The sequence below is a fragment of the Sander lucioperca genome, chromosome 18 (assembly GCF_008315115.2).
Source record: "Sander lucioperca isolate FBNREF2018 chromosome 18, SLUC_FBN_1.2, whole genome shotgun sequence".
NCBI lineage: Eukaryota > Metazoa > Chordata > Actinopteri > Perciformes > Percidae > Sander > Sander lucioperca.
Genome location: NC_050190.1, coordinates 25,126,073 through 25,150,525, shown reverse-complemented (window position 1 = coordinate 25,150,525; position 24,453 = coordinate 25,126,073). Strand labels below are relative to the sequence as shown.

Genomic DNA, 24,453 nt, shown 5'->3' with positions numbered 1-24,453 from the left:
GTTTGTCTTTTCCACAAGTGTTCAATTAACTTACATCTACACATTCGGGTGAGATTTAAGCGTTATCTAACGTGTTTTCAAACAGTATGTTTCCGTTTTGCAATAATAAAGTCTCAAAATCATGTCTGAGGCTCCATGTGAAAGTGAACAGACAGCAAGAGGAAACAACCGTACAGTCAGAAGTGTATTTTTTTCTTCACTGCAGACTTTATTACGTATGTCCTGTATTTGCAATCCACAAAATCAGATATTTACAAACACCATTCTTAAAAGATGTGATTAAGACCTTCTTGCATAGTAAAGGACTCATTGAAGAGAAGGTTATTTACATACCTATTCAACTGTTACCTAATCAGAAACCCTTTTAGGACATTCAGAAATGTTGAATGCATAATCACTCTCATAAACGGGTCCTGTTAAACACTTTCCTTTATTTCACTGTGAGAATAGTTTTCGTTGGACATTTTTAAAGTATGTCATAAAGCATGTCTTTTTCACCTTAGTGAGAGAATTGATTGGAAGCTAGCACCTGTCTTTACAAGACAAAACTTCCAGCACAAAATATTTCTGAGTATCCTAAAATGGCTTAAGCTGATTGATTTGTGATCAATAGAATATGTCTCCAAGAATCTGCACTTCTTCCGCAGCAGAGACGTGTCAGTCGATAACAATAAGGCATTACCAAGGCAAGAAATATCCAGAAAGAATGAAACAAGGACACATTGAAATGTACTTGTTTGACAAACTTAATGTGTCTTCTGAAGTGTTTTATAAAGTTCCAGTAGCTTATTTGTTTCATTATACACACACGAGAATATTCCTGACTTACAGTAATGCCAAGATCCAAGAGATGCTCAAACCACTGCATCAAAATGTGATGCTTTCCTCCAACAAAAGGTCTTTAAATAAAGACGTGTTTCATATCAAAACTTAAATATCTGTGAAAGTTTTGGTGGATTGTCTTATAAAGGATATGTCATAAAAAAAGAAAGAGATGCACACTTTTTGTTTAATGTAAAAGAGTGTGGTTTTAGTTTATGAGGGTTATCACAGCAAAAGGAAAAAAATAGTTATGAAGTATTTCATATAGAAACAAATTAGAAGCTGCCTGTCATTTTCTCCCACAGACAAAAATGACGGAGTAGCTGGTGTATAAAAATTGCTGCGTTTTATTTTAATAAAAAGGCACAATCTCATGTTTTTGAACAAATATCCGTAGTTTTTCAGACTCTGTTCGCCTCAGTCTTAAAAAATCCATACAGCAATTCCATTGTCAGGGCAGAGGCTGTAAATGGCACCACAAGCAGCATCCCCAGATGTAGCACATTATAGGTTCTTCTTCTTCATTGGAGTGTTTTTTTGTTTGTTTTTTTCAGTCACGAGGTCATTCATAAATTGAGTGTCACATGGAGGGGACGGGGGCCCCAGCCAATGCGTGTCTTGACTTCCTGGCTGATATATTTGGATCAAGCGAAGGCACAGATGTGTTTGGTAAAGAGGCAATTAAGAGCCAATCATGATTTCAAAAGAATCCCTGACCGCTCCCAAACTGTGGAAACCTCAGAGAGGTGTGGCAGCGAGACGTTCCAGCTGCACATACACATCACACGTTCCCAATGAAGTTCTTGTTGGGCTGCTGGGCGTACCACTGCTGCCGCTGTTTGCGAGCCTCCACCTCAGACAGCAGCGCCTGCCGGTACGCCTCGTAGGATTTGACGATGTGTTCCAGCTCCTTCATGAAGAGCAGCTTCAGCATTCCCTGATACGTGTCCAAGTCTGCCAGCTGGAACAACTCCCACTTCAAGATGTGGTCATACCTGATGTAAAGGGGAAGATATTTATGGTACTTTAAAAAAAAAAGAAAGTACTTTGTGAAGTGTTGGATGACAATGCCTGTAATATTTGTACCTCATATTCTACCAACTATAGCCCGACCGTTATTGGATTTCTGAGGCTGAAACTAATATTTGGAAATTCTTTCCATTGAGACCAAGATACAGTACTAACAGAGTGCAACATTTTAAAGTTAATAAAATAAACTTTCTGACGGACAAACTATGTAATGGTAGTGGTGTGTTTGGCATCTCTGTACTGCAATTTCTTATTAAAAAGTTATAATATGTAGGAAGTATTGCTTACGGTTTGTGAACACACAGCATTCAAAATTGAGCCCTCCTCCCTGGCTCAACGAGCCAGAGAGAGAGAGAGAGAGAGAGAGAGAGAGAGAGAGAGAGAGAGAGAGAGAGAGAGAGAGAGAGAGAGAGAGAGAGAGAGAGAGAGAGAGAGCAGCGGTGGTCGAGGGAGCAGCAGCTAGAGAGTAAATGAAGAGAGGAAGCTTCGAACAAAGCCATGAATCGGAGGAGTAAAACATTATTTTTGGATTGTTATGTTCTAAAGCACAAATAAACACGCACACCTCCGCACAACCCTGCTGGAACGTCCCGCATTGTCGATAACGAGGGAATGCAGAGCTTCATTCTGAGTGAGTGAGTGTGTGTTGGTAAAACAGACACTGACCAACAGCACAAAGCAGCACTCTGCTGCACATTGGTCTTGTAGCAGAGGATAGAGACAGGAGCAGGGAAACACTGAAGCACATAAAAACACACAATTTAATAACAACCTGTTCGTCATCAAATATCGCCGCTTTGTATCATACAGATGCTACAGGGTGTGCTTTGTGTGTCGGTGTAAGACGGCAAGGGGCTACCAAAATGGCGGTTGGGAATGAGAATGGGCCCAAAGGCTCTTCATCCGTCCATAAATGTCCCGCACACAGCAAAATACGAAAAGAGAAAATACAGGCAGAGGGCATGGTCTCTGCACATACAGACACCACCACACATTTCTAATGGGTCATAAGTGATGACTGTGAGGGATTACTTTAGTATTAGTCTATACTATACATTTTTAAGGAAAATCCTGCATATTATACCTTTAAGTCATCCAATGACAAATACACACACACGTTTTTTTTTAGATATAAAAAAGCATGATGCTACCACCCCCATATATATATATATATATATATATATATATATATATATATATTTGCAAGTTCTCCCACTTAGAAATCATGGAGGGGTCTGAAATTGTCATCGTAGGTGCATGTCCACTGTGAGAGACAATCTAAAAAAAAAAAAAAAAATCCAGAAATCACAATGTATGATTTTTTAACTATTTATTTGTATGATACAGCTGCAAATAAGTATTTGAACACCTGAGAAAATCAATGTTAATATTTGGTACAGTAGCCTTTGTTTGCAATTACAGAGGTCAAACGTTTCCTGTAGTTTTTCACCAGGTTTGCACACACTGCAGGAGGGATTTTGGCCCACTCCTCCACACAGATCTTCTCTAGATCAGTCAGGTTTCTGGGCTGTCGCTGAGAAACACGGAGTTTGAGCTCCCTCCAAAGATTCTCTATTGGGTTTAGGTCTGGAGACTGGCTAGGCCACGCCAGAACCTTGATATGCTTCTTACAGAGCCAGTCCTTGGTTATCCTGGCTGTGTGCTTCGGGTCATTGTCATGTTGGAAGACCCAGCCTCGACCCATCTTCAATGCTCTAACTGAGGGAAGGAGGTTGTTCCCCAAAATCTCGCAATACATGGCCCCAGTCATCCTCTCCTTAATACAGTGCAGTCGCCCTGTCCCATGTGCAGAAAAACACCCCCAAAGCATGATGCTACCACCCCCATGTTTCACAGTAGGGATGGTGTTCTTGGGATGGTACTCATCATTCTTCTTCCGCCAAACATGGTTAGTGGAATTATGACCAAAAAGTTCTATTTTGGTCTCATCTGACCACATGACTTTCTCCCATGACTCCTCTGGATCATCCAAATGGTCATTGGCAAACTTAAGACGGGCCTTGACATGTGCTGGTTTAAGCAGGGGAACCTTCCGTGCCATGCATGATTTCAAACCATGATGTCTTAGTGTATTACCAACAGTAACCTTGGAAACGGTGGTCCCAGCTCTTTTCAGGTCATTGACCAGCTCCTCCCGTGTAGTTCTGGGCTGATTTCTCACCTTTCTTAGGATCATTGAGACCCCACGAGGTGAGATCTTGCATGGAGCCCCAGTCCGAGGGAGATTGACAGTCATGTTTAGCTTCTTCCATTTTCTAATGATTGCTCCAACAGTGGACCTTTTTTCACCAAGCTGCTTGGCAATTTCCCCGTAGCCCTTTCCAGCCTTGTGGAGGTGTACAATTTTGTCTCTAGTGTCAGGTGTCTTTATGCAGCTAAAGACCTCAAACAGGTGCATCTAATTTAGGATAATAAATGGAGTGGAGGTGGACATTTTAAAGGCAGACTAACAGGTCTTTGAGGGTCAGAATTCTAGCTGATAGACAGGTGTTCAAATACTTATTTGCAGCTGTATCATACAAATAAATAGTTAAAAAATCATACATTGTGATTTCTGGATTTTTTTTTTTAGATTATGTCTCTCACAGTGGACATGCACCTACGATGACAATTTCAGACCCCTCCAGGATTTCTAAGTGGGAGAACTTGCAAAATAGCAGGGTGTTCAAATACTTATTTTCCTCACTGTATATATATATAGGTGTATTTATCATAACCTTATGTCATAACCTTATGACAAATAACCTTATTCTGGCCGATAGATCGGTCTAGCAGCAGGCTACTACCAAAACCCACAAAAGGACAACTGGCCACAAGCTCAATACACATTTGAACTGACTTCAGAGGGAGGTAACACATATCAATATTTAGTGGCAAAGATAGAAAGATTCAAAAAAAGAGGAGAGGAAGAACACATGCTGATGTGCAGGTTTTGATTTCAACAATCAAAATAAAAATTTTGCAAATGTTTTACATAGCAGGAAATTCATTGAACATATATTTAAAGCCTTAAGAATACATGCAATGTGCTTTGTATTTGTGTGGGAAACAAACCTGTGTTTGCCAACAATGAACGATGTAAAGTGAAAAATGAGCATGTCACACCTGGTACATTAGTGCTCCCCATGATCATGCTGTAGGACTAAGTAACTTTGTTTAAGAAAATACATTGACATGTCACAGGACAAAAAGTAATAGTATACTATATATAGTAGTATACATAATAGTACACACTTGAGTGGGGCACGGGCGTACACCTGCAGCCAGTCTGGGATCTCTGCTGTGTGGTACGGGTTAGCTGGCACCAGCACCGGCTGGTTCCTCTCTGCAGGGCGTGGCTGATAGGTCACAGGAGGCGGTAATGGTGGAGGCTGATCATAGCGAGGCACACTGGAACAAAAAGAGTATAGTATAGTATTTATACCTTATTTTATCTCTGTGAATTTGGACAACTCAAAAGACTATGCTGATAACCCAGGTCAAACCTGTTATGAAGAAAAAATGTAAACTAATAAAAACGTTTGTGTGTATGTGTGTTCATTGCTCCAGGAATAATTAGAAGAGATAAATAAGTGGAAGTGAAAAAATGTGGCTTTATAAAAACACAAAATATCTCTCTTTCCACACTGATGACATACTGTACCTCGGAGCACAGGGGTGTCGATACTGTGCCCTCTTGTTGATGTGATCCACATAGTAGACCCCAAACTCAGCCGACTCCACCTTTTCCCAGCCCGGAGGGAGCCCTTCCCTCTCCAGAGGGTGGCTCCAGTGTGTAGTGTTTGTGTTGTGGTCAATGTAGTACTTCCTGCCACGGATGGTCCAGTCAACGGTCCAGCCGCCCGGAAGGGGGAGGTCCTCTCCGAGACCGGAGAGGTTCCCAAGGGACTTGGCCTGTATTCGACCTATGCCTGAGGAAAACAAACATTTTTTTTTTTTTTTTTAGAAACCTAGAGGGAGAGATGTCTGACCAAACATACAGCAGAGCAGCTGCCAGCTAACAGCGCCGCTGGGAAAGAAAAACTATGTTGGGAAATTTCTTTAAAACAGCATGTGTGGGAAAATGTCATTTCAAAGAGAAGGATGTACAGCCTTTAAAAAGGACATTCTGATGTGGCAACATAACACAGATCGGGATATGGGAGGAATGCAAGTGGTTGTGGACAGGGGTGCTTGATCGTTTTGATTGTTGTGACGGAGCATCTTATTCTGACTGACATCATTTGATGAATGGTAGGAAATGGGAGTGTTGTTACGTTTGGACAGGAAGGCAGAGATCTCTGCATGGCCAGACATACACACAGGAGCTTTCACCGGAAGAGAACAAACCACTGAACTCCCAAACACTCTCTAAGAGCAGACAGCAGAGTGGTTTTATTCAACACATCCTGTACTTTTATTGGTGAATAATGCCAGCAAGGAATGTTGATCCAACAGCTGTGTGGATGAGTTAGACTGAGTGAGAGCTATCATGACTCAAAACCAAATGAGCCTGGAGGGACCCAGAAAGGGTTGAAAACACAGCAGAATGTACGGGGAATCTCAGCAAAATGGCGGCTACAATCTGATAAATTCTGTACGAGAGTGACAGCAACAGAGCTGGAGCTTTTTGCCAGCTGCTGAGTGAAGGGACGGAATGTGCGAGCGCTCCGCAGAAATGCACTCCTCCTCCACCACCTCATCATCATCATCATCTTTGCCCTTTTCCTCAGAAAAATGGCAGAGAGCCACACTCACTGCAGATCTAAAGCTCAATGCATCACAGGAATTTCACTGGCTACAGTCGAGAGTAGACTACTATATTTACAACTGCTGATGCAGTAGTTGTACTAAAGAAATGAAGTGGGTTACCTGATAAAAATCAAGTCAGTGATCAACAAAAGTATAAATCAAAAAGTATAAACACATTTTCACAATACATTTTTTTATATAATTATTCATAACATATAACGTTCATTTTTTTAACAACTTTCTTCCTAAAAATTACCCAGATTTGTTTTTTTTAAAGAAAGGACCCTACCAGTGTAAAATGTATTTTAACACAAATCTATTTTCCCTGCATCCACAACTTTGTGCTGACTTCTGCTGCAAAAAAAATGTTTTTCCTGCAGTTTCCAGAAACTGGGGTACTTTTGCAATGAGCACATTTAAAAAAAATGCTTGTGGTAATAGAAAGTAAAAGGAAAATGGGGGAGACAATGCACTTGAGAAGCTAATCAAATGCTCATGAAGATTTGCTGTGATCAACAAAAAAAGAACAAATGGTGAAACTACATGGTGCAGATGGTGTCAATACAGTTTTTAACCATTTCTATTTAAAAATAAAGGCTAGTAAATTGATTGAAAGATTTTCTAAACAAAATATATAAAAAGCTCTACAAATATATATCGCATAATTTCAAACTGCATCTTATTTCCTTTAATGCCATTTTTTGTAAAAAAAAAAAAAAATATATATATATTTTTTGCAGAACAAAAATATTGTAATTCCTGATAAAAAAGGAAGCATCAGCTGATTGAGCTGAGGTAGATGACTCCTTCAAAACTCTGCTTACCACTTAGTGCATTAACCTTACATGTGCAATGTACCTACGTACACAGATGAGTACACAGATGATTCATAGAGACGAGCAGTCTGAAGCTGAGACATTTGACTGGGGGCGGTCTGCAAATTGCTAGTTTGCTGGCAGAAATATTCTGCAAACAGAGAGGTGAAAAATGCAGAACCCCTAATGCTTGTTTAACTTCACTGCAAACAAGGCTCTGTGACATGCGATAGGTGGGCCTGACATAATACTAAACCATATACACGACGTTGACAAGTCAGCCACATAATAAAAGGTTCTGTCTCGTTTGGAGTGGGTTGGAAAATTCCTGCGACCCCCCGAAACATTTAATCTCATGGAAATTACACACTTACATCATACTAATGTTTACAATAACGAGCAGTAATTTAAAAATGATTTAATCCCTCGGGAAAACTGAAATAAAATTGCTCTTTTGAGCTCTTCAGTGACAACCAACGGCTTGCATTCCTTTCACAGTGGCCTATGTATGGTCCAAAACCATTTTTTGGTTTGACATTTCAAAAAAGTAATCATATTCATATAATCATACATTTTCTTGGTAGCCATAAATTGGCAATGTCTTCCCAAAATGGTCCCCAAAAGACAAATCTGAAAAGTTGTAGACCTGCTGGGGTGATTTCACTCATCCTCAAACACTTTCATAGCTCAGAATTTGCAAAGAAAGGATTTAGTCCCTCAAGAGACTATGACTGCTTGCCATGTACTTTCCAAAACCATGTCTGCAGTTCAATAATGGAGTTCCTCATCTTTGTCACATTTTGAACTCTTTTTTTGCTTCCAACTTTTTGCCACTGCCCCTTGTTTACTTTCCTATAAAGAAGACATATCTAAACCAATACTGTTAAAAGTGAGAATCAAAACACCTTGTTTACCTGAAGGAGGTCTGCTTTGAGCTGGAGGAGTGTGTTGTTGTGGAAGTCTTTGGAAGTTGTGTTCATTGTGATCATAGTATCTATAGTCCTCAGGAAAGCGGTCCGGGACCCTCCTGGGCTGGCGTTGCTGATGCTGCTGTTGGTGCTGCTGGTTGTCATAATAAGGTTCAGAGGGGTAGTAATATCGGGCAGCATCTCCATTCTCAGGCATGGGGCTCACGTCTGTGAGGAAGGACTGTGAGGAGCCTCCGTACTCGTGAGACAGGTCTCCCTGGCTGCGAGGCAGGTATGGAGGTGCTGACATGCGGTGGCTCTCTCTGCGGGCCACCTCATGAGGAGGCCTCTGAACAGGGGCACGGAGAAAGCTCTTGTTGCGGGACACCACTGGCTCCCGGGTGGGTGCCACAGGGTAGGCAGAGGGCCCCATATCTGGCAGAGGGACCTCTGTGCGTCTGGGAATAGTGGGTCCATGACGGATGAATGAAGGCATAAGATCTGCAACCAGGTAAACAAGGCAAGTGCAAATGTCAATATCAGTCAACACATTAACACAGCAGTTGTACCTAAGTACTTACTAGGCTTACGTACAGTTTGAAGGTCCTTATTCCACTACATTTCAGAGCGACTGACTAAAACTGTGTTTTAAAGAATCTTTAGCCTCTATGGTATAATGTAATCCTGATTTGACAAGTCCAGGAATAGTGGTTTTTGATCTAGAACTGGTCCAATGTGGTATACAATTAAAAAAAAAATCTGAAATCTCCTTTTATTGCATTTACACAAATAGAATAAAGCTTTCACAAATTTCAAAGTGGGTTTCACACAGCGTTAATGATTGACCTGAAATGTCTAACACGCTTTTACAACAGTAAGGTGTGCAAAAAAACGGAGGATCAGTCGCTCAGCAATGTAAGTTGTTTCCCCTAACCTTAACTGCGGAATCGGAAGCTAACTTCAGCGTCGTTTCTTTAGTAACAGTTTAACATCAAAGGACAATTCAACAAGTTAACAGTAACGTTATACAATATAACATAAAGCTAATCTGATTTCAGTAAACCATCCACATGTAGCCCAGGAATCAGTTACAAATAAAGGAAATACGTTAGTTTTGAAATTAGTAACGGTAGTTACCGGTATCTCTCAACTTTCCTTTGACACTACAGCTGGCGTTAATGTAGCTAGATGATGATTTAGCTAGCTACCACTTAACTACCAGGTTAGCAATTTGTTTACGGTGTACAACAACGCAATTAAACAGTTGTTTAAAAGCTTGTAAGTCACAATGTGGCAATATGTTTTCACACATTCACATAGCTAGCTAAGCATGTTGGCTATTAATAGCTTGCTACTTATTGGCACTAAAGTTAAGTATCGCTAGCCGGCTAACTGACGCTAACTTTGGCTAGCTGGCTAACTTGTTGCGCTTACTTCTCAGGAGCGGCGACGTTTCCTTCTTCACATATTTCCCGTGTACCTCGGCTGGTTTCGACGCTTCGTTTTTACTTTTCTTTCGTGAGAGCATAACTCAAGGCTCGGAAACATCAACAACAAATGTCATGGCACAACCCTTCGGCTCTGCAACCATCCCGTTGAGCTTGCAAAGCGCGGAAAGTAAACATTTTAAGCTTTATATTTGCTAGCAGCAAGTTAGCCAGCTAACTTGAGCTACTGGGTGACTCTTTCCTCCTGTGGTCCAGTCCGCACTGAGCAGCACTCCACTCCCTCCTCTGGTCCTTACTGGGAATAGTTAGCTAGCTACTGTAACGTTACACTCCCACCGCTGGTCCTTACTGGGAATGGTTACTGTAACGTTATGGCCCTGCCCACCTGGTAACTCACCCTCTGCAAGCAGATACATAATGTTGACAACTGAGCTGCACAGTTCATTCATCGATATATGACACATATTTAACAGAAAATAAACAAATATGTTGGTTTTGATTCTAAACTTAGAACAGGAAAAAAATGTTTTCTGTGGTTCAGGTTAACTCAATTAAATTCACCCTATGAGCAAAAGTGGAAAAAAATATTCAAAGTGGCAGTCACACTGAAGAAATTGTTAATTACAAGTAAAAAGATTTCATTAAAAATGTCACAAAAGTAAAAGTACATAAATAGAAACAGAATGTAATACAGCAAAACTTTAGTGTTGTAGAAGTAGATGATCGAGGTTGAGCTGGGTATCATATTGTATACACTGATCATATGCTTATGTTCATGTATGTATGTAAAATATTGTGGGAAATAAATAAATGTAGAGTAAAAAGTACAATTTTTAATTCTGAAATGTAGTGGAGTAGAAGTATAAAGTAACATTAGATAGAGATATGCAGGTATCCAAAGTGGCAATAATACTCTACACAGAAGTACATAAATACTAGAAACATAATGTAATAAAAGATTACATTATGTTGCAAAGTGCATACAAAATATGCACTTTGCAGAATGGCCCATCAGTGATGTATATATTATATACATACATACATTAAATAAATGCAGTGGAGGAAAAGGTAAAATTTGTACTTCTGAAATGTAGTGGAGTAGAGGTAAAAAGGAACATCAAATATAAATAAGCATGTACAAGTACTTCAAAATTGCAACACAGTACTTAAGGTAAAATATACTTATACTTAGTCCATAAACATCTATAGACTGATGAACCTGCAGGGAACTGATCCTCTCCAAACAGCAGCGCAGAAAAAAATGAATCCAGTAAGAAATCCAACCAGACATCATCCATGTATTTTATTCATACCCTGTTTTCAGCTTTAGTGCTTATGCTTCATTATTTATAAAGACAAGGTCCTTCATTTGAATCTAAAACAATCATAATGTCACAGCTTTACATTTAAAACTTTATATATTGTTTTGCAATTAGATTTTTTGATTTCAATCAAATGTATATAAACAGCAAGCATTTCCACTTGACATTCACTTACGTAACTTCAGGTGTAACATGAAAGCAAACACTAAGAAGGTCAGCGGATTATTTGACTGTTCTGTTTACATGATTATACCACTGACAGGTGTGTTTCTTCTTTACATAAGGACTTGAGAAAGAAAGGAGCGACAGATTAACACAATTCTTCTCTTTGACAACATAGACAGAAGAACACTTATATAAAAAGTGCAGTTCAGTATTGCTTTTCTCTTTCTCAAAAGAAAAATATAGTGTCATGGTAAATATTTACTCATTTACTAATAGCAGGTATTGCTTTAAAAAAATATTAAAAAAAATTATAAATTACTGTAAAATAGCTTGTGTTCTTTACAGTATAACCAAACACTGGGTTCTTCATAGGTCCAACACAAGATAAGCTTAACAACATGAACAAATAAACATACTGCATATTTAAACAGTAACATTTAGGCTTTGACAAGATAAAACATGCCAGAGGACATGGAACAGAAATGTCTTTTCGTGTGCATTTAGCTGCATTAATTGCACAATGGTTTAAGCAATGACAAGTATTTGTTAAAAGACTTGAGTAAATAAACAGTGCACTTTATGTGTGACTTTGGACACTTGCATTTGGCATGGCAAAGTGATTTTAATGTCCCGAGTATCTTTAGGTGTTTTAGGTGATGCATTACGTGCATTTATAGTGGTATGGTAGTGAAGGAAGAGGCGAGGGGTTTAGGTCACGCACTATCTTGTTCAGACTGGAGATCTTCTCTTCCAGTAGGTAGTTCTTCTTCTCTGCCATTTTCTGCCGCTGCTCAGTTCTCTCCAGAGCTTTCATCAGCTGGGTGTTCTCCTCATACAGGTCACTGATCAACACATCTGCTTTGCTGTTCTTGTGCAGCTAGAAAAGTCAGAGAAAGTAGATGATAAAGGATTTGATAATTCCATAATATAATCTGGTTTGATGTAGTCTACGAGAACCCGAATAAAAACTAGGCTGTATTAGCTTGTATCAGTATTGACACATACTGTATGTCAGCTGATATGTAGCAAAGAAATTGCAGTACAGAAAGGCCAAAGATACGTGTGCAGTCATTCAGAAACAGTGTCACCATTACAGAGTTTATTTTTCAACTATAAAATTCTTTAATAACCACATTTTGTGTTATATTCTTATCAAACGGTTTGATACATCTTCTGTATGTTTTGTTGGCAATAAGTTATCTTCCTCCTAGAGGAAAAAGAAAGATGACATCTTGTTGGGATGTTCCCCATTTTGAATTTGGTTTCCATTTTCCTCTTTTATATGATATTGTTGTCCTTTAGATTTAAGTTCTACTTGTCAAATATTTCTATGATTTTGTCAACAATCTTGTTTGTTAGAGAAGGATAATTTAATCAGTTGTCTCAGGCGTTTTAAGATTTGGTTTCCCTTCGTTTGGTTGTTACAACCCGTGGCTTTAGTATAAGGATGGGTTTTTCACACTATGAACGTGATGTCTGACGAAGGTCCGTGACCGAAATGTTGCGTCCTTTATAAACACTGATGACACTGTGCAAAAATGTGTATGCATGTATGTATGTATGTATGTATGTATGTATGTATGTATGTATGTATGTATATATATTTTTTTTCATATGTAGAATTTTATATATCCATAATATATTCTAAAACGCTCAAATACCAATATCAGCCTCAAAAATCTGCCATCTGTTGGACTCTATGGACCACTTTATATCTAAAAAATATATTATATATATAAAAAAAAAACAACAACTCCATACTGGTTTTTCCCACTATAAAAATGTAATTAAAAAAAGAATTTTTTTTCCCTTAAGAGACAACACTGACATGATTTCTGATGAGCTTTTTGAACTGACCTGGTCTTTCAGCTGAACAACCTTCTCTTTGAGCAGCAGTTTGACGTTATGCAGAGACAGTTCAATTTCCCTCATACGCTCTGCCATATTCTTCATCTTCCTCTCCCTTTCATCCTGGTGAGAAGACAGTGAGGGATATCAACAAACTGCTGCAAATGTGATGACATTTGAATTGTATTCCCTTTGAGAAGGTATAAACTGAGAAACGTGAGAGAAAATCAAACATGCAGACCCTTATGAACTAGAAACTTTATTTGATCTTCATTTCAGCATTAAATGATTTCTGGTACATTTCTAAAAAAAGAGGACGACACACTAAAAAAATAAATAAAATATAAATACGTATAAAATTATGCCATGTATTCCAGATACCTCTACAAAAATAATTTAATGTATAAATAAAATAAATCCTAACATGATTCTATTAAAAATAAATAATAAAATAAACAAATAAAATACAGTTAAGTCTATACATGGTGCAAAAAAAAAAAAAAAAAAAAAAGGGAAGACTCACTAAATGACTCAAAAACCCAAACACAGATACGACATTAATAGCTCGCTACTGGGGACAGACAAAGATCTGGTTTCTAATAATAAATACCAGATAAACATTCAAAGTTGTGTGACGTGTTTGACCAGGAAAAAAAAAAAAAAAAAAAAAAAAACCCAAAAAGATGTGATTCACTTTGGTTGTGCAGCAACAGAAACGTTAACACACAGTCCCAGAACACAACATAAACCGGTAGCTTGAAGAAACATTCAACTATGTGTAGTCTCAAATAAGAAATACAGGCATAAACAACAAAAGCCAAACAGTGAACACTTAGTACCTTCATTAAGAAATCTCTTAACTGGACACAGACAGTAACATCGCCTGACCATTCCATGTTGGTGTGATTGTTAGAAAAGGCTCAGAGGGCTGTTAGGCACTAACCTCACCTCAACTTAGCACTCCTCGATGATCATAAATAACATTTAGCCTCTGAGGATGTATAGACCCTGTCTCAGACAATAATAAATGGTACAAGTGCATTACAGAACATTCCCAAAAAATACACCGTGCGTTAAAAAGATTCCCTGTATTCAAACTACAAAATGTTTTTTTAATGCACCAAGGATTGGACCCTTATAAAAGTCAAATACGATCAAGAAACAAGCCCTTGTTTGTAGATGTTAAATTTGATATGGCATATCTGACAAACTTTTAAAAATTCCAATGTCATTTTAGTCAAAATCCCATTGGGAAAAACCTCAGGAGCCTTTTCTGTGTTTTCCTGCCACCTAGCAGCAGGGAAATACAATTACACATTCATGCCTTTTGAATCAGGCACCACATTGGTTCACAATCTCCTATAAGGATGCAGAAAGGATGGCATTGTGTGCCACAGTCAGATTTTTGGCTCCAAACATAGCAGAGGAAGAGCAGGACTGAGGAAAGACAAAGCAGTCTCAGAGGAAACAAAAGAGGCTAAAGTGAAGAGCAGGGAAAGACGCTGGTGTTACAATCCGCCGATCCGCCGGTAGCTGTCTGCGTGAGCCGCCCGCTGCTCCGGCATCGGCCCCTGGAGAGAAAAGGCAGGAACACTTCACCACGGCTCTACCCTCTCCTCTAATTCTAAAAACCTCACAGGCCTGGTCAGTTAACACGCCTTTACACAGGTTTTGTATGGAAACGTGTGTTCAATTCACACAATATAACCATTAAATTGTGAAAGAAGCTAATATAATTATAAAAAAAAATAAAAATAAAAAAAACTCTGCTCAATATTATAAAATGTTACTTCAAAGGGCTTCTTTTTGCAATAGTACATTTTTGTACTTAACACATGAGATGACTTTGAAAATGTGTTAACATTATTTTACAATTTAATGGCTATATTACATAAATAGTCTGCATTTATTCATTTATATTTATTTCATAATATCTCAATCATTTATTTAATACTGACTGTGCATGGGTCTCCATAGTTACAAATGTCTCCCATAGTTACTCCAGTCAATGACTTAGTAAACTAAGCTGTGACTGCCAGCTGGTGATCATCATAAAACCAAGAACATAAACACAAATCAGTTCTAGTGTACTTGCTGACATAATTTTTTTTAAATCTTAAGATCCCACTTTATACATAACATTTGTGTATACCATATATTTATATTGTTAAAGGGGCACTTCACCATTTTTTTGGCTACTGAAAGACACTAAGCAGTTGCATTATGGGAAATACAATCCAGACTAAAAGTCAAGAGATCCTGGCCTCTGCTACTTCAGTTTTTACCTTTCTTTTTAAAAATCTATCCCTTGTGAGTCGCCCCCCCCCCCCCCCTCCACCTTTATGGAAGTGCAATACTAAATTGCTGAAATACTCCTTTAATGTTTATGCCATCTTAGAAAATAGTATTCTTTTTCAGAAATTGTTAATCAATTTTCTAAACTAACTTTTTCTAAGCTGACAAGGAGAACAATTACTTATGATAGATAAAAGCCTCATACTTTATAAGAATAACAGACTATATTATCTATTCATGAACTGAATCAGACATACAAATGTGTTAACTGATGCTTATACTGTATGCTTATTTGTGTTTATGCTTTGAACTAATGTTTATCCTTACATTTTATTTTTTTAATGTAAAACACCTGAAAAGGTGCTTTATAAATAAAATTGCCGATAACGCAAATGTTCAAAAACGTAGATTTTGATTTGTTCGGGTTATGTTGGTTAGTATTTATGTGAGGCTGGGTTTATTTCATTTCCATTGTTGAATATCTCCTGGGACACAATGTAAGCTGTTAAAATGTGCATGAGGTCAATAGATTCTGCTGTTAGATGTGGTATGCATATATCTGTAAGTATACGATAAATAATCTGAATAATCCCATGAGGTCATGTAAATAACCAGATATTAAAATAAATCTACTAAACTGACATAAATATTAACAACATGAATGTATAGTATACGTACACAGTGATTATACTACATTCATGGTAACCTGGTGATAACTAGTAGTATCATGCTGCAGATAAAAATGACAAAAAGTCCGATGCTATTAAAATACACTAAAAGGGATGACACTATTTACTGATAAACTTTGACAAACTACATCTATCTAGCTGGGGTGAGACGGAGGTTTGTGCAATATGACAAATAACAGCAGACAGAAAAAGAAAAACAGCCACCAGGACCCCTGTGAAGGTAAATATGGTGCAAAACGCGAGAGCTTGTAGACTTGATGGGACCACTTGTAGAATACGATGTGAGAACTTGCAGAACAAAAATCTGAACTTGTATGTTAAAATTTGCACTTGTAAAAAATATTCACACACCCGTGTTCTGCATGTGAAGTCACAGAAAAAAAATATTCACAAATGTGTAGACTGATATTTACATATAAATATAATGACAGCTGCAAACGTGTAGTACAACATTCACTTATATTTTCACAACCACAACTGAGTGATTACAACCTCTCGAATCTGTTACTGCAACTTCACATACAGTATGTGCTCTCTCACATCCCAGAGTGGCAAATCTGCGCACCTCCACTTCTGCCAACACTTCTTGCGATACATGTGGTGCTAAATAGAGATGTCACGAGAACCGATACTTCTGTACCAACTCTGTACCAAAATTCTGAAAACATGCCGGTACTCATTTTCCAGGTACCGAGGGATGCAATCCTTCCGGACCTGACGGGGGCAGTATATACGCCTAATGTTAAAAATGTTCTAGACTGCCGCTAAATGCTGAAGAAGAACACCGACCAGCACGGGAAAAACAGCGAATAGCCCCTCATCTCCCTGTACGGCTTGACCGCATTCAGCTTCAGGCTTTACCGTAGATCTACGGCGGCGGCTTTCACGACTTCACCTGGAACTCCCAAACCGCAAGTGAGTCTATTTCTCTCTGCAGTTGTCTATCACAACCTAACGTGTGCTCTGATAGCGCTTGTTTTAACGGACCTCTGTAACATCAGTTAACTTTAACCAGCCCGCGGTTCTTTGTGAAAAACGACAACGGCAGAGAGAAACAGACGTAACTACTGTACACATGCTTGCTGTCTGGGAGTTCCGGGTGAACTCATGAAAGACGGTACCATACGCTGGCTGTGTGGTGATGCCAGGCTTCAAAGCAATGGGCTGTGGGGTCCAGAAGACAGACGTTTTTGTAAATCACGCTCTCCTTGCCCCTTCCGCTCCACTCCATAACAGAAAGTTGAAACTAAAAGAAAACACTGGAAGAAGAGTGACATGACACTGCCCCCCCCCCCCCCCCCAATATTTAAATAAAGGAATGAATGTTTATTGTAATGTTTTTTTGTTTTTTTTGCACACACCGTGGTATCGACTTTAGTATCGAGTATTACTAGATGTTTGGTATCGTGCCATCCCTAGTGCTAAACTAATTTGTAACTTTGGAGCTCTCAGCGAACAGAGCGGGCAGAGATGCAGGGTTTCTATCTCACATCGTATTCTACAAGTGCTTACATCAAGACTACAAGCTCTCGCATGTTGCACCATATTTACCTTCATAGACCACACCCAGATGATCACTACTTCAGTCCCGAGATGGAAAATTAAATAAAGACAGTGAGTTCAGAAACACAAGGGCCTGACAGATGAAACACCAAACCCAAAAAGTAAACACTACACACACACACACACGACACAAGGAGGTGAGGACAGACAGGTGTTGAGATGGATCTGTGACAAGCACCAAAACAGGGAGCACTGCAAACCCAGCGTTTAAACAAAACGATAATAGAAAAATAAAAATAATAAATGAGAATTATCACAACTACATGACACTCAGCTCAGGTGTTTGAGAAATAACACATTTTTAAAGCAAATGTATTATTAATATTCACTTTGATGCTGAACAATGTAGGGATGTATTGCATTTCTTAGAACTTCAGGCCAGATTAAAAAAACAAACTAACCGTAAAATACATTTTTCAGCACCTGAATTGAGCGATTTATTTTAGTTGGCACACTTTCTACACCAAAGTGAGTGTGAAAGAAACACTATGGGTATGTTTACATTTAACTCCCATTATATCCCATACATTTCCAACATGAGATGTAGTTCATAGTTCCCATATTATAGCCATTAATGATGAATTCATGATAACAAATGGCTATAATGTGACAAAAAGGTATGACAGTAAGAGGAAAATGGCAGGAGATGAATGTAAAACCAAACCGTGCAATGATGCAATGGCACTAAACCTTCAGGTACTAAACTGCTCGTTCAGGTTTTTGGCTCTATATAAAATTGAAAGCAGACTCAGGAAAAATGTTGTTTAATGTGTTTATCCTGTAGTTTGAAAAAGATTCATGTGTTTATCCTTTAAGTGATGATTTAATTTGCAAGGCTACTAGAGTTGAATGTAGACAAGCAGCTGTCATTTAGCTTATGTATTTTTATACATGCATTTGCCCGAGTCTGCTATCAGGGAAGGTTCAGGTTGTACTGTACCTGCATGTTGTCCGGATCTTCACCACGATGCTGTCCCCTGGGCATCCTGTGGGGTGATGGAGGCAGAAGTCCGACCAATTGAACCTGAAATGTCTGGGCAGAGCACAGACAAATAAGTAAGAGAAGACAGCAACACGGTCTGAAGAGAAATATATACAGTATGAGGTCATTTCATCTAACAATGATCTAATCACTATAATTCAATTCTCCCAATATAAACCTAAAAAAAGGTATGTTGAAGGCAGACTAAACTAGGACTAAAGCTCGCAGTTTGGCAAAATAATCTATTTTGTTTACTCCCTCCATTTCCACTATGGTTGCTATACTACTTTGTCCTATTCTGTTTGACTTCTTAATGACACAGTAACTACTTACACCAGAAGATGGCGGCAATACAACATAGCGGATGCCGGCTGCTGTTAAACCCTGTATTCCTATTTGATGTCATGAATTATTTCATCCCACCCTCTTCAGCTAATGTAAATCAAGGCTTATGAATTGTAATACTATTTATTATATACTTGGAAAAAAAATAAATAATAAACCTAATCAAATCAAAGATAATGTGCAAAAACACGCTACAATACTTAGCAAAATACAATACTTGTTGGACATAACGCAAGTAGTGCAAAATGGAATGTAAAGTTAAATTTGTGCAGTTATGGGTGAGATTTTCTAAATATTAAAGAAAAGCCCAATTTAAATAACACAAACCAATACATTAAAAACAAAAAAAAAAAAAAAACAAAAAAAAAAAAACACTAGAATAAGAGAAGTTGGTACCTCTAGCAGCTGTGTAGACAGTCGAGTCATTTGGGCCCTGAGTGCCTCATTTTCTTGTTGAAGGCCCTCCAGCTCTGTGTGTCCTTGTCCTGCTTCGCGGCCCTGAAACACACAAAGCACAACGTAATACGAATTCCAGCCACATAATCAGCATGTTAAGAAAAAACTAAATAACAAAAGGTTATAGGTTAGATGTATGCAGTTTATACCTTGGTGAGCTCCTTTTGTGCCTCGAGCTCCTGCTTCAGAGAGGCGTTCTCCTGTTCCAAAGCCTTCACCAGGGAGGACTGACTCTGTGGTTTGTGCTGCTTCAGGGACAGCACGGTCGCATCAAGCTGACGGACCTGCGGACATAAAATAAAGTAGTCACAGATCAGTGACAGAGTGAGAAAATGGAACACTTACAAGACAAAACCCACACACCAGGACTGATAACTGTGCAATAATAATAATAATGTCTTTGCAATAGTGTAAAGACAACTTTGCATAAATACAACCATCTATTTAGTATACAACTATTTATTCTCTTTACTTACAGTATATTTATTTGTTGTTTGTTTATCTCTAGAGCAGGGGTCTTCAACTTTTTTTTTTTAAACCAAGGACCCCTTAGCTGAAAGAGAGATGGATCAGGGACCCTCTACTACATATTGTATAAAATGAAGTTGCATCTTAAACTGGGTGTAGGGCGGCCTAAAGCCTTTACACATACCGTTCTAGTGCATAGAATACTAAGCTATTAAAATAATCTTTTAATGTTACACATACATGTGGCACAGTAAATCTTTAGGATTAACTGTATCTGTGGGTGGCTACCTTAGTGTCTACCTTACCTGTAGGCCAGTAAGCCTATCATCAGTGGATTAATATTTTCTAATAGTATGTTGGATTCATGTTAAGACATTTTCATTTTTGAAAAAATTAATAATTTGGAGGCCCCCCTGCAGCAACTCTGAGGACCCCCTAGGGGTTCCGGACCCTCTGCTGAAGATCTCTGCTCTAGAGTCTTTTATACCCCCCCCCCCCCCCCTTCTCCCCTGCTGCTGCAACAATGTGAATTTCCCCATTGTGGGATTAATAAAGGATTTTGAATTTTGACTGCAGATTTTTAATGTTCATTACAGTTTGCTGTAGTCCTCAGCTCACCTTTTCTCTGGACTGCATGAGGTCTCCTTTGACGTTGCGCACTGCAGCCTGAAGCCTCTCGTTTTCCTGCCTCAGGAGCTGCTGCTCCTGGTCCACCAGCCGAGACATCTTATCCCTGTACAGCTTCTTGCTCTGACTCTGGAGACCGCTCGAGTGCAAGGCCATCTCTAAAATGTGGTTCTGTGATGAATAAAAGGTAAAAAGGTCAAGTCTACTGAAAAAAAAAAGAATGTACAAAATGGTGTCAAATATTCTTTATTTTTTCTCACTTTAGTGTTGCACTTAAGTGTGTTTTTTCAGTCTGCTATTTTTTTTTTTTTTTTTAAATCTCACCTTATCGTTGACATTTTGCAGCTGTTTGTGTAGCATTGAAACTTCAAGTTTGAGGGAATCCCTCTCCTGCTGCAAAACACGGAGGTCTGACTTAAGACGAGCACTTTGATGGCTCACAGCCTGAAGAGTTTCATCCACTGTCTTGACCTAGATTGGAGAAAGGAATATATTTGGTCCTGAGTAACACGGTTCACAAATCTGTTTAATTACTATGAATGCTTTGAAATAATACTAAAAGCAGTTGATTGGTACAGATGGTTCTGTGGGTTACAGCAGACTCTTACTCTATCTTGAGATCTAGCTAGCTGGTTGCAGAGGCCCTGAGTCTCCTTATCCATGCTCATCCGCTCCTCTATCAGGTGGCTGAGCTGACTCTCCATAGAGTCCACTTTGACTGCCTGAGAACCAGAAGACGACTACAGTTGTAATTAAACAATCCTTTATGTTAACTGCTAAAGCTAGAACCACACCACAACATCACAGCAGATTACAGTTACCTTAAGGACATTAAATATGTATTTTACTTGTATTCATTTAAGCCGCTTTCCGACCAGAGGGATTTTTGCAGTTCATAGAACATAAAATTCCTAGAACCCTTTTTTTCCTCATGTTCCGACTGGACCAATTTGGGGATTTTTAAGTCCCTCTGGCCGCAGTTCCTGTAACTCTTTCAGCTCCTACTTCAGGGCAGGGTCTTTTCTCTTTTCCCTTTTTAGCATATGAACCTAGGTCAACGAGGGTCGGGTTTCCAGTACAGACAGATCAACAATGGGACAATTTTAACAATTTTGCTTATTCATCACTAAATTCACTTCTGACAACTTTTTAGATGAGAAACCAACTGTTTAGATTTCGAATATAGGCAGTCTTGTGAAAATTGATGCCGAATTGACAATTTGCTTCAACGTTTTCGGAGTTGAGAAGCTCCATGAAGTGAGGTGACAGCCAGCAGGCGCCTTCCCCGGCCGCTAGCTCGTCGCTCGGCCAGTCATGCTCAGAGACCCCGCTGTAAGCTGGAGGTCTCTCAGACCACTCTCGTAAATAAGAGGCTTTTATTTCGCCGTTGACGGTTCGTTTGTTTAAATATCCTTTAACCTGCCAGCGCTATCCTAGGTTAACTGTCTTTTCGGAGTTAAACTCCACAAGCATGCCCTGCAGGCTTGACAAATATCTCACACACACACACACACACACACACACACACACACACACACACACACACACACACACACACACACACACACACGGGGGAGAGCGAGATACTCGTTTCTCTTCGGGAGACTTGTTTAAATTATGACAAACATGCTATATACATTAGATTTAGTTCCTACTTTTTTTGGTGTATTTGTTTTCTGATTTTTAACGCTATAAAGACTGTTGCCGTGCTTGCATCACTCTCTTACCCCTCCTACCAGTCCCTATGGCCACTTGGCCAGTGCGAATGCAAATGGAAAAAACGGTTTTTGGGGAGAGTAGTTAGTAGATCTGTTTAGAAGTGGACTTTTCCTATAATTAAGTTCCTGTAACTACTTGGTCGGAAAACGGCTTTAGATTGTCTTGAGTCATTTCCATGGCAAGAGTAGGTGGTGGTAATGCTTTATCGCTTTGTGTCTGTGTCATCAAAGTGTCCACGGCCTGATGCTCACCTTCTCTTTGAGGCCAGAGAGCTGCAGCGACAGCTGAGTATTCCTCTGCTCCAGCTGTGCAGTGTCCTCCAGAGCTTTGGTCAGCTCTGCCTCCAGAGAAGACACACAAGCTGCCAGCTAACACAAAGCAGCCACCAATTAACTACCCGCTACCATCACAACACCACGACGACCATCAGTCGGTTATAAAACTCCGTTTACCTTGTTTTTCTCTTCAGCGGTGTACACCTCCCTCCTCTCGTTCTCCTTCATCAGCTCTGCCAGCTGCTGTCGTAGATTCTCCATATCAGAAATATTTTGGGCATTTTTCTTTGACAGCATCACATTTTTATCCTCGAATTGCTGGCTCTGCAAACGCAGCTCTGAAATCTGCAGAGGAGATAATACATGTATTATTAATTGCTTCTGAATGAAGGAGGAATCAATTGTGTGGAGACAAAATTGTTTTGAAATATTTTATATATATTTGAAATATAATTTTTTTTTTTTTATGGATGACAATGCTGGTCAGTCAGTTAGTCCACCACTTTGGTCCAGACTAAAATCGATCATCCATCCATCCATCCATCATGTATGGCTATGAAAATGTGTTCAGACATTCATGGTCCCCAGTGGATGCATCCTAATGACATTGGTGATGTCCTGACTTTTTACTCTAGCGCCACCAGCAAGTTGACAGTTTTGTTTTGTCGTACAATTGGTACAAACATTGATGTCTACTTCAGGATGAATTGTTATAACTTTAGTGATCCTGTGACTTTTCATTTGGCGCAATCATCAGGTCAAAATGTAAAGCTGTCCAGTACTTTGGTTTTATGAAAAGAGTAATAACATTCATATTATTTGAACATGATTTGTGCTTTCTGTTCAGTGCTAGTGACCAACTGTTAGCATCCTATCACACTAAACTAAGGTGGTCATCATCGTAACATCGGCATGTTATCACTGTTCTTATGAGCATGTAAGCATGTCATTGCTGACGGTAGCATTTAGCTCAAAGCACCACAGCCTCACAGAGCTGCTAGTGTGGCTGTAGACTCTTATAGTAATAAGTTACTTCAGTACCTGTTTCTTGAAAATCTCCGCTGCCTTTTGAGCCGCAATCTTCCCTTTTTTTAAGTGCTCCAGTGTTTGTCTAAAATCAAACATTAGAAGGAAATGTCAGTTTTGAATGGACAAAACCACAATAAACAGAGGTATTTATTAAATGTGTTTAAATTAAATGTGTTGTTTCTTACATCAGCTCTTCCTGGACCTCTTTCAAGTCCTCTTCCTTCAACGCAGCAATCTTTTGCTTGAGGAGGACGTTTTCTTCAGCGAGACGACTGGCCTCAGATCTACAGGCAGACAAAACTACATGAACAACTAGATTCCAACAAGCCATGACAACAACAAGCATATGTCAGAATGTACATTTATAATTCATTGGGATATAAATAGGGCTGGGTATCGTCAAAAAATGTCGATACCGGTAATGATACCAATGCCCTGACTTCAATACCGGTTCCTAAACGATATTTTTTCCAATAACAATTAAAAAAAAATCTATTTTAAACAAAAAAGGAAATTACAACATTACGGCAAAAAATCTTTTAATTTATTTTTCAGCTCCTACTACGTGAGCCCAGTCTTTATGCGTGCATCTACGACGTGTAACGCCAAATCACCAGCATTATGCATGCAAATCTCATGCATGCATGAGATTTACTCCTTAGGTATTGAAATTTGTTATTAAATGACGAGGCATTCTTTAAGGCAATTTGGTCGGTGCCTAAAAAGAATTGAATTCGGTACCCAGCCATATGTATAAAGAGTCACTTGCTACGTATTGATTAAAAGCATCTTATTCTACGATTTACACAAATTGAACTTTTCTTTTGGGGGGGTGAACTACAGGGATCAAGAAGCAGCACAAGTGTTTAAGATCTGTTGCATCCACAAAATGATTT

At 39.0% G+C, this 24,453-nt stretch overlaps 2 protein-coding genes across 7 annotated transcripts in view; both read right to left on the bottom strand.

Annotated features, from left to right (window-relative positions):
• Positions 1-188: 188 nt before the first annotated feature.
• On the bottom strand, positions 189-10,175 carry sav1 (salvador family WW domain containing protein 1). Of its 2 annotated transcripts, none has more exons than XM_031309877.2 (5): positions 9,761-10,173; positions 8,333-8,827; positions 5,516-5,783; positions 5,107-5,262; positions 189-1,817 (listed from the first exon to the last, which is right to left on the bottom strand). In XM_031309877.2, exons 1-5 carry the CDS (start codon positions 9,852-9,854, stop codon positions 1,604-1,606), a joined length of 1,227 nt encoding a protein of 408 aa, XP_031165737.1. In that variant the 5' UTR covers positions 9,855-10,173; the 3' UTR covers positions 189-1,603. The 2 variants fall into 2 exon arrangements, with proteins under 2 accessions (XP_031165737.1, XP_035850775.1); XM_035994882.1 differs by lacking the exon at positions 189-1,817 and adding an exon at positions 2,252-2,588 and having other exon boundaries at positions 9,761-10,175.
• An 887-nt stretch (positions 10,176-11,062) lies between these two features.
• Positions 11,063-24,453, bottom strand: part of nin (ninein (GSK3B interacting protein)) — a 31,227-nt gene continuing 17,836 nt past the window's right edge. For 3 of the 5 annotated variants that reach the window (XM_035994861.1, XM_035994860.1, XM_031309830.2), the window contains 12 exons: positions 23,743-23,841; positions 23,570-23,639; positions 22,706-22,873; positions 22,505-22,621; positions 21,143-21,256; positions 20,859-21,005; positions 20,526-20,705; positions 19,589-19,723; positions 19,380-19,481; positions 18,597-18,689; positions 13,119-13,232; positions 11,063-12,138 (listed from right to left, as the gene is read on the bottom strand). In XM_035994861.1, coding sequence (XP_035850754.1) covers positions 11,923-12,138; positions 13,119-13,232; positions 18,597-18,689; positions 19,380-19,481; positions 19,589-19,723; positions 20,526-20,705; positions 20,859-21,005; positions 21,143-21,256; positions 22,505-22,621; positions 22,706-22,873; positions 23,570-23,639; positions 23,743-23,841 — 1,555 coding nt within the window. In that variant the 3' untranslated portion in view covers positions 11,063-11,922. Of the gene's footprint in view, positions 12,139-13,118; positions 13,233-13,352; positions 14,681-18,596; positions 18,690-19,379; positions 19,482-19,588; positions 19,724-20,525; positions 20,706-20,858; positions 21,006-21,142; positions 21,257-22,504; positions 22,622-22,705; positions 22,874-23,569; positions 23,640-23,742; positions 23,842-24,453 lie in introns of those variants that run through there. The other 2 variants (XM_035994862.1, XM_035994863.1) reach the window with 2 other exon arrangements.

Excerpts from the sequence above, each read along its gene's own strand:
- sav1 (XM_031309877.2), bottom strand. The coding sequence starts at position 9,854 with ATGCTCTCACGAAAGAAAAGTAAAAACGAAGCGTCGAAACCAGCCGAG. Across the intron at positions 8,828-9,760 it reads AACGTCGCCGCTCCTGAGAA|ATCTTATGCCTTCATTCATC; the intron begins GTAAGCGCAACA and ends ACCTGGTTGCAG. Across the intron at positions 5,263-5,515 it reads CGACACCCCTGTGCTCCGAG|TGTGCCTCGCTATGATCAGC; the intron begins GTACAGTATGTC and ends TTTTTGTTCCAG.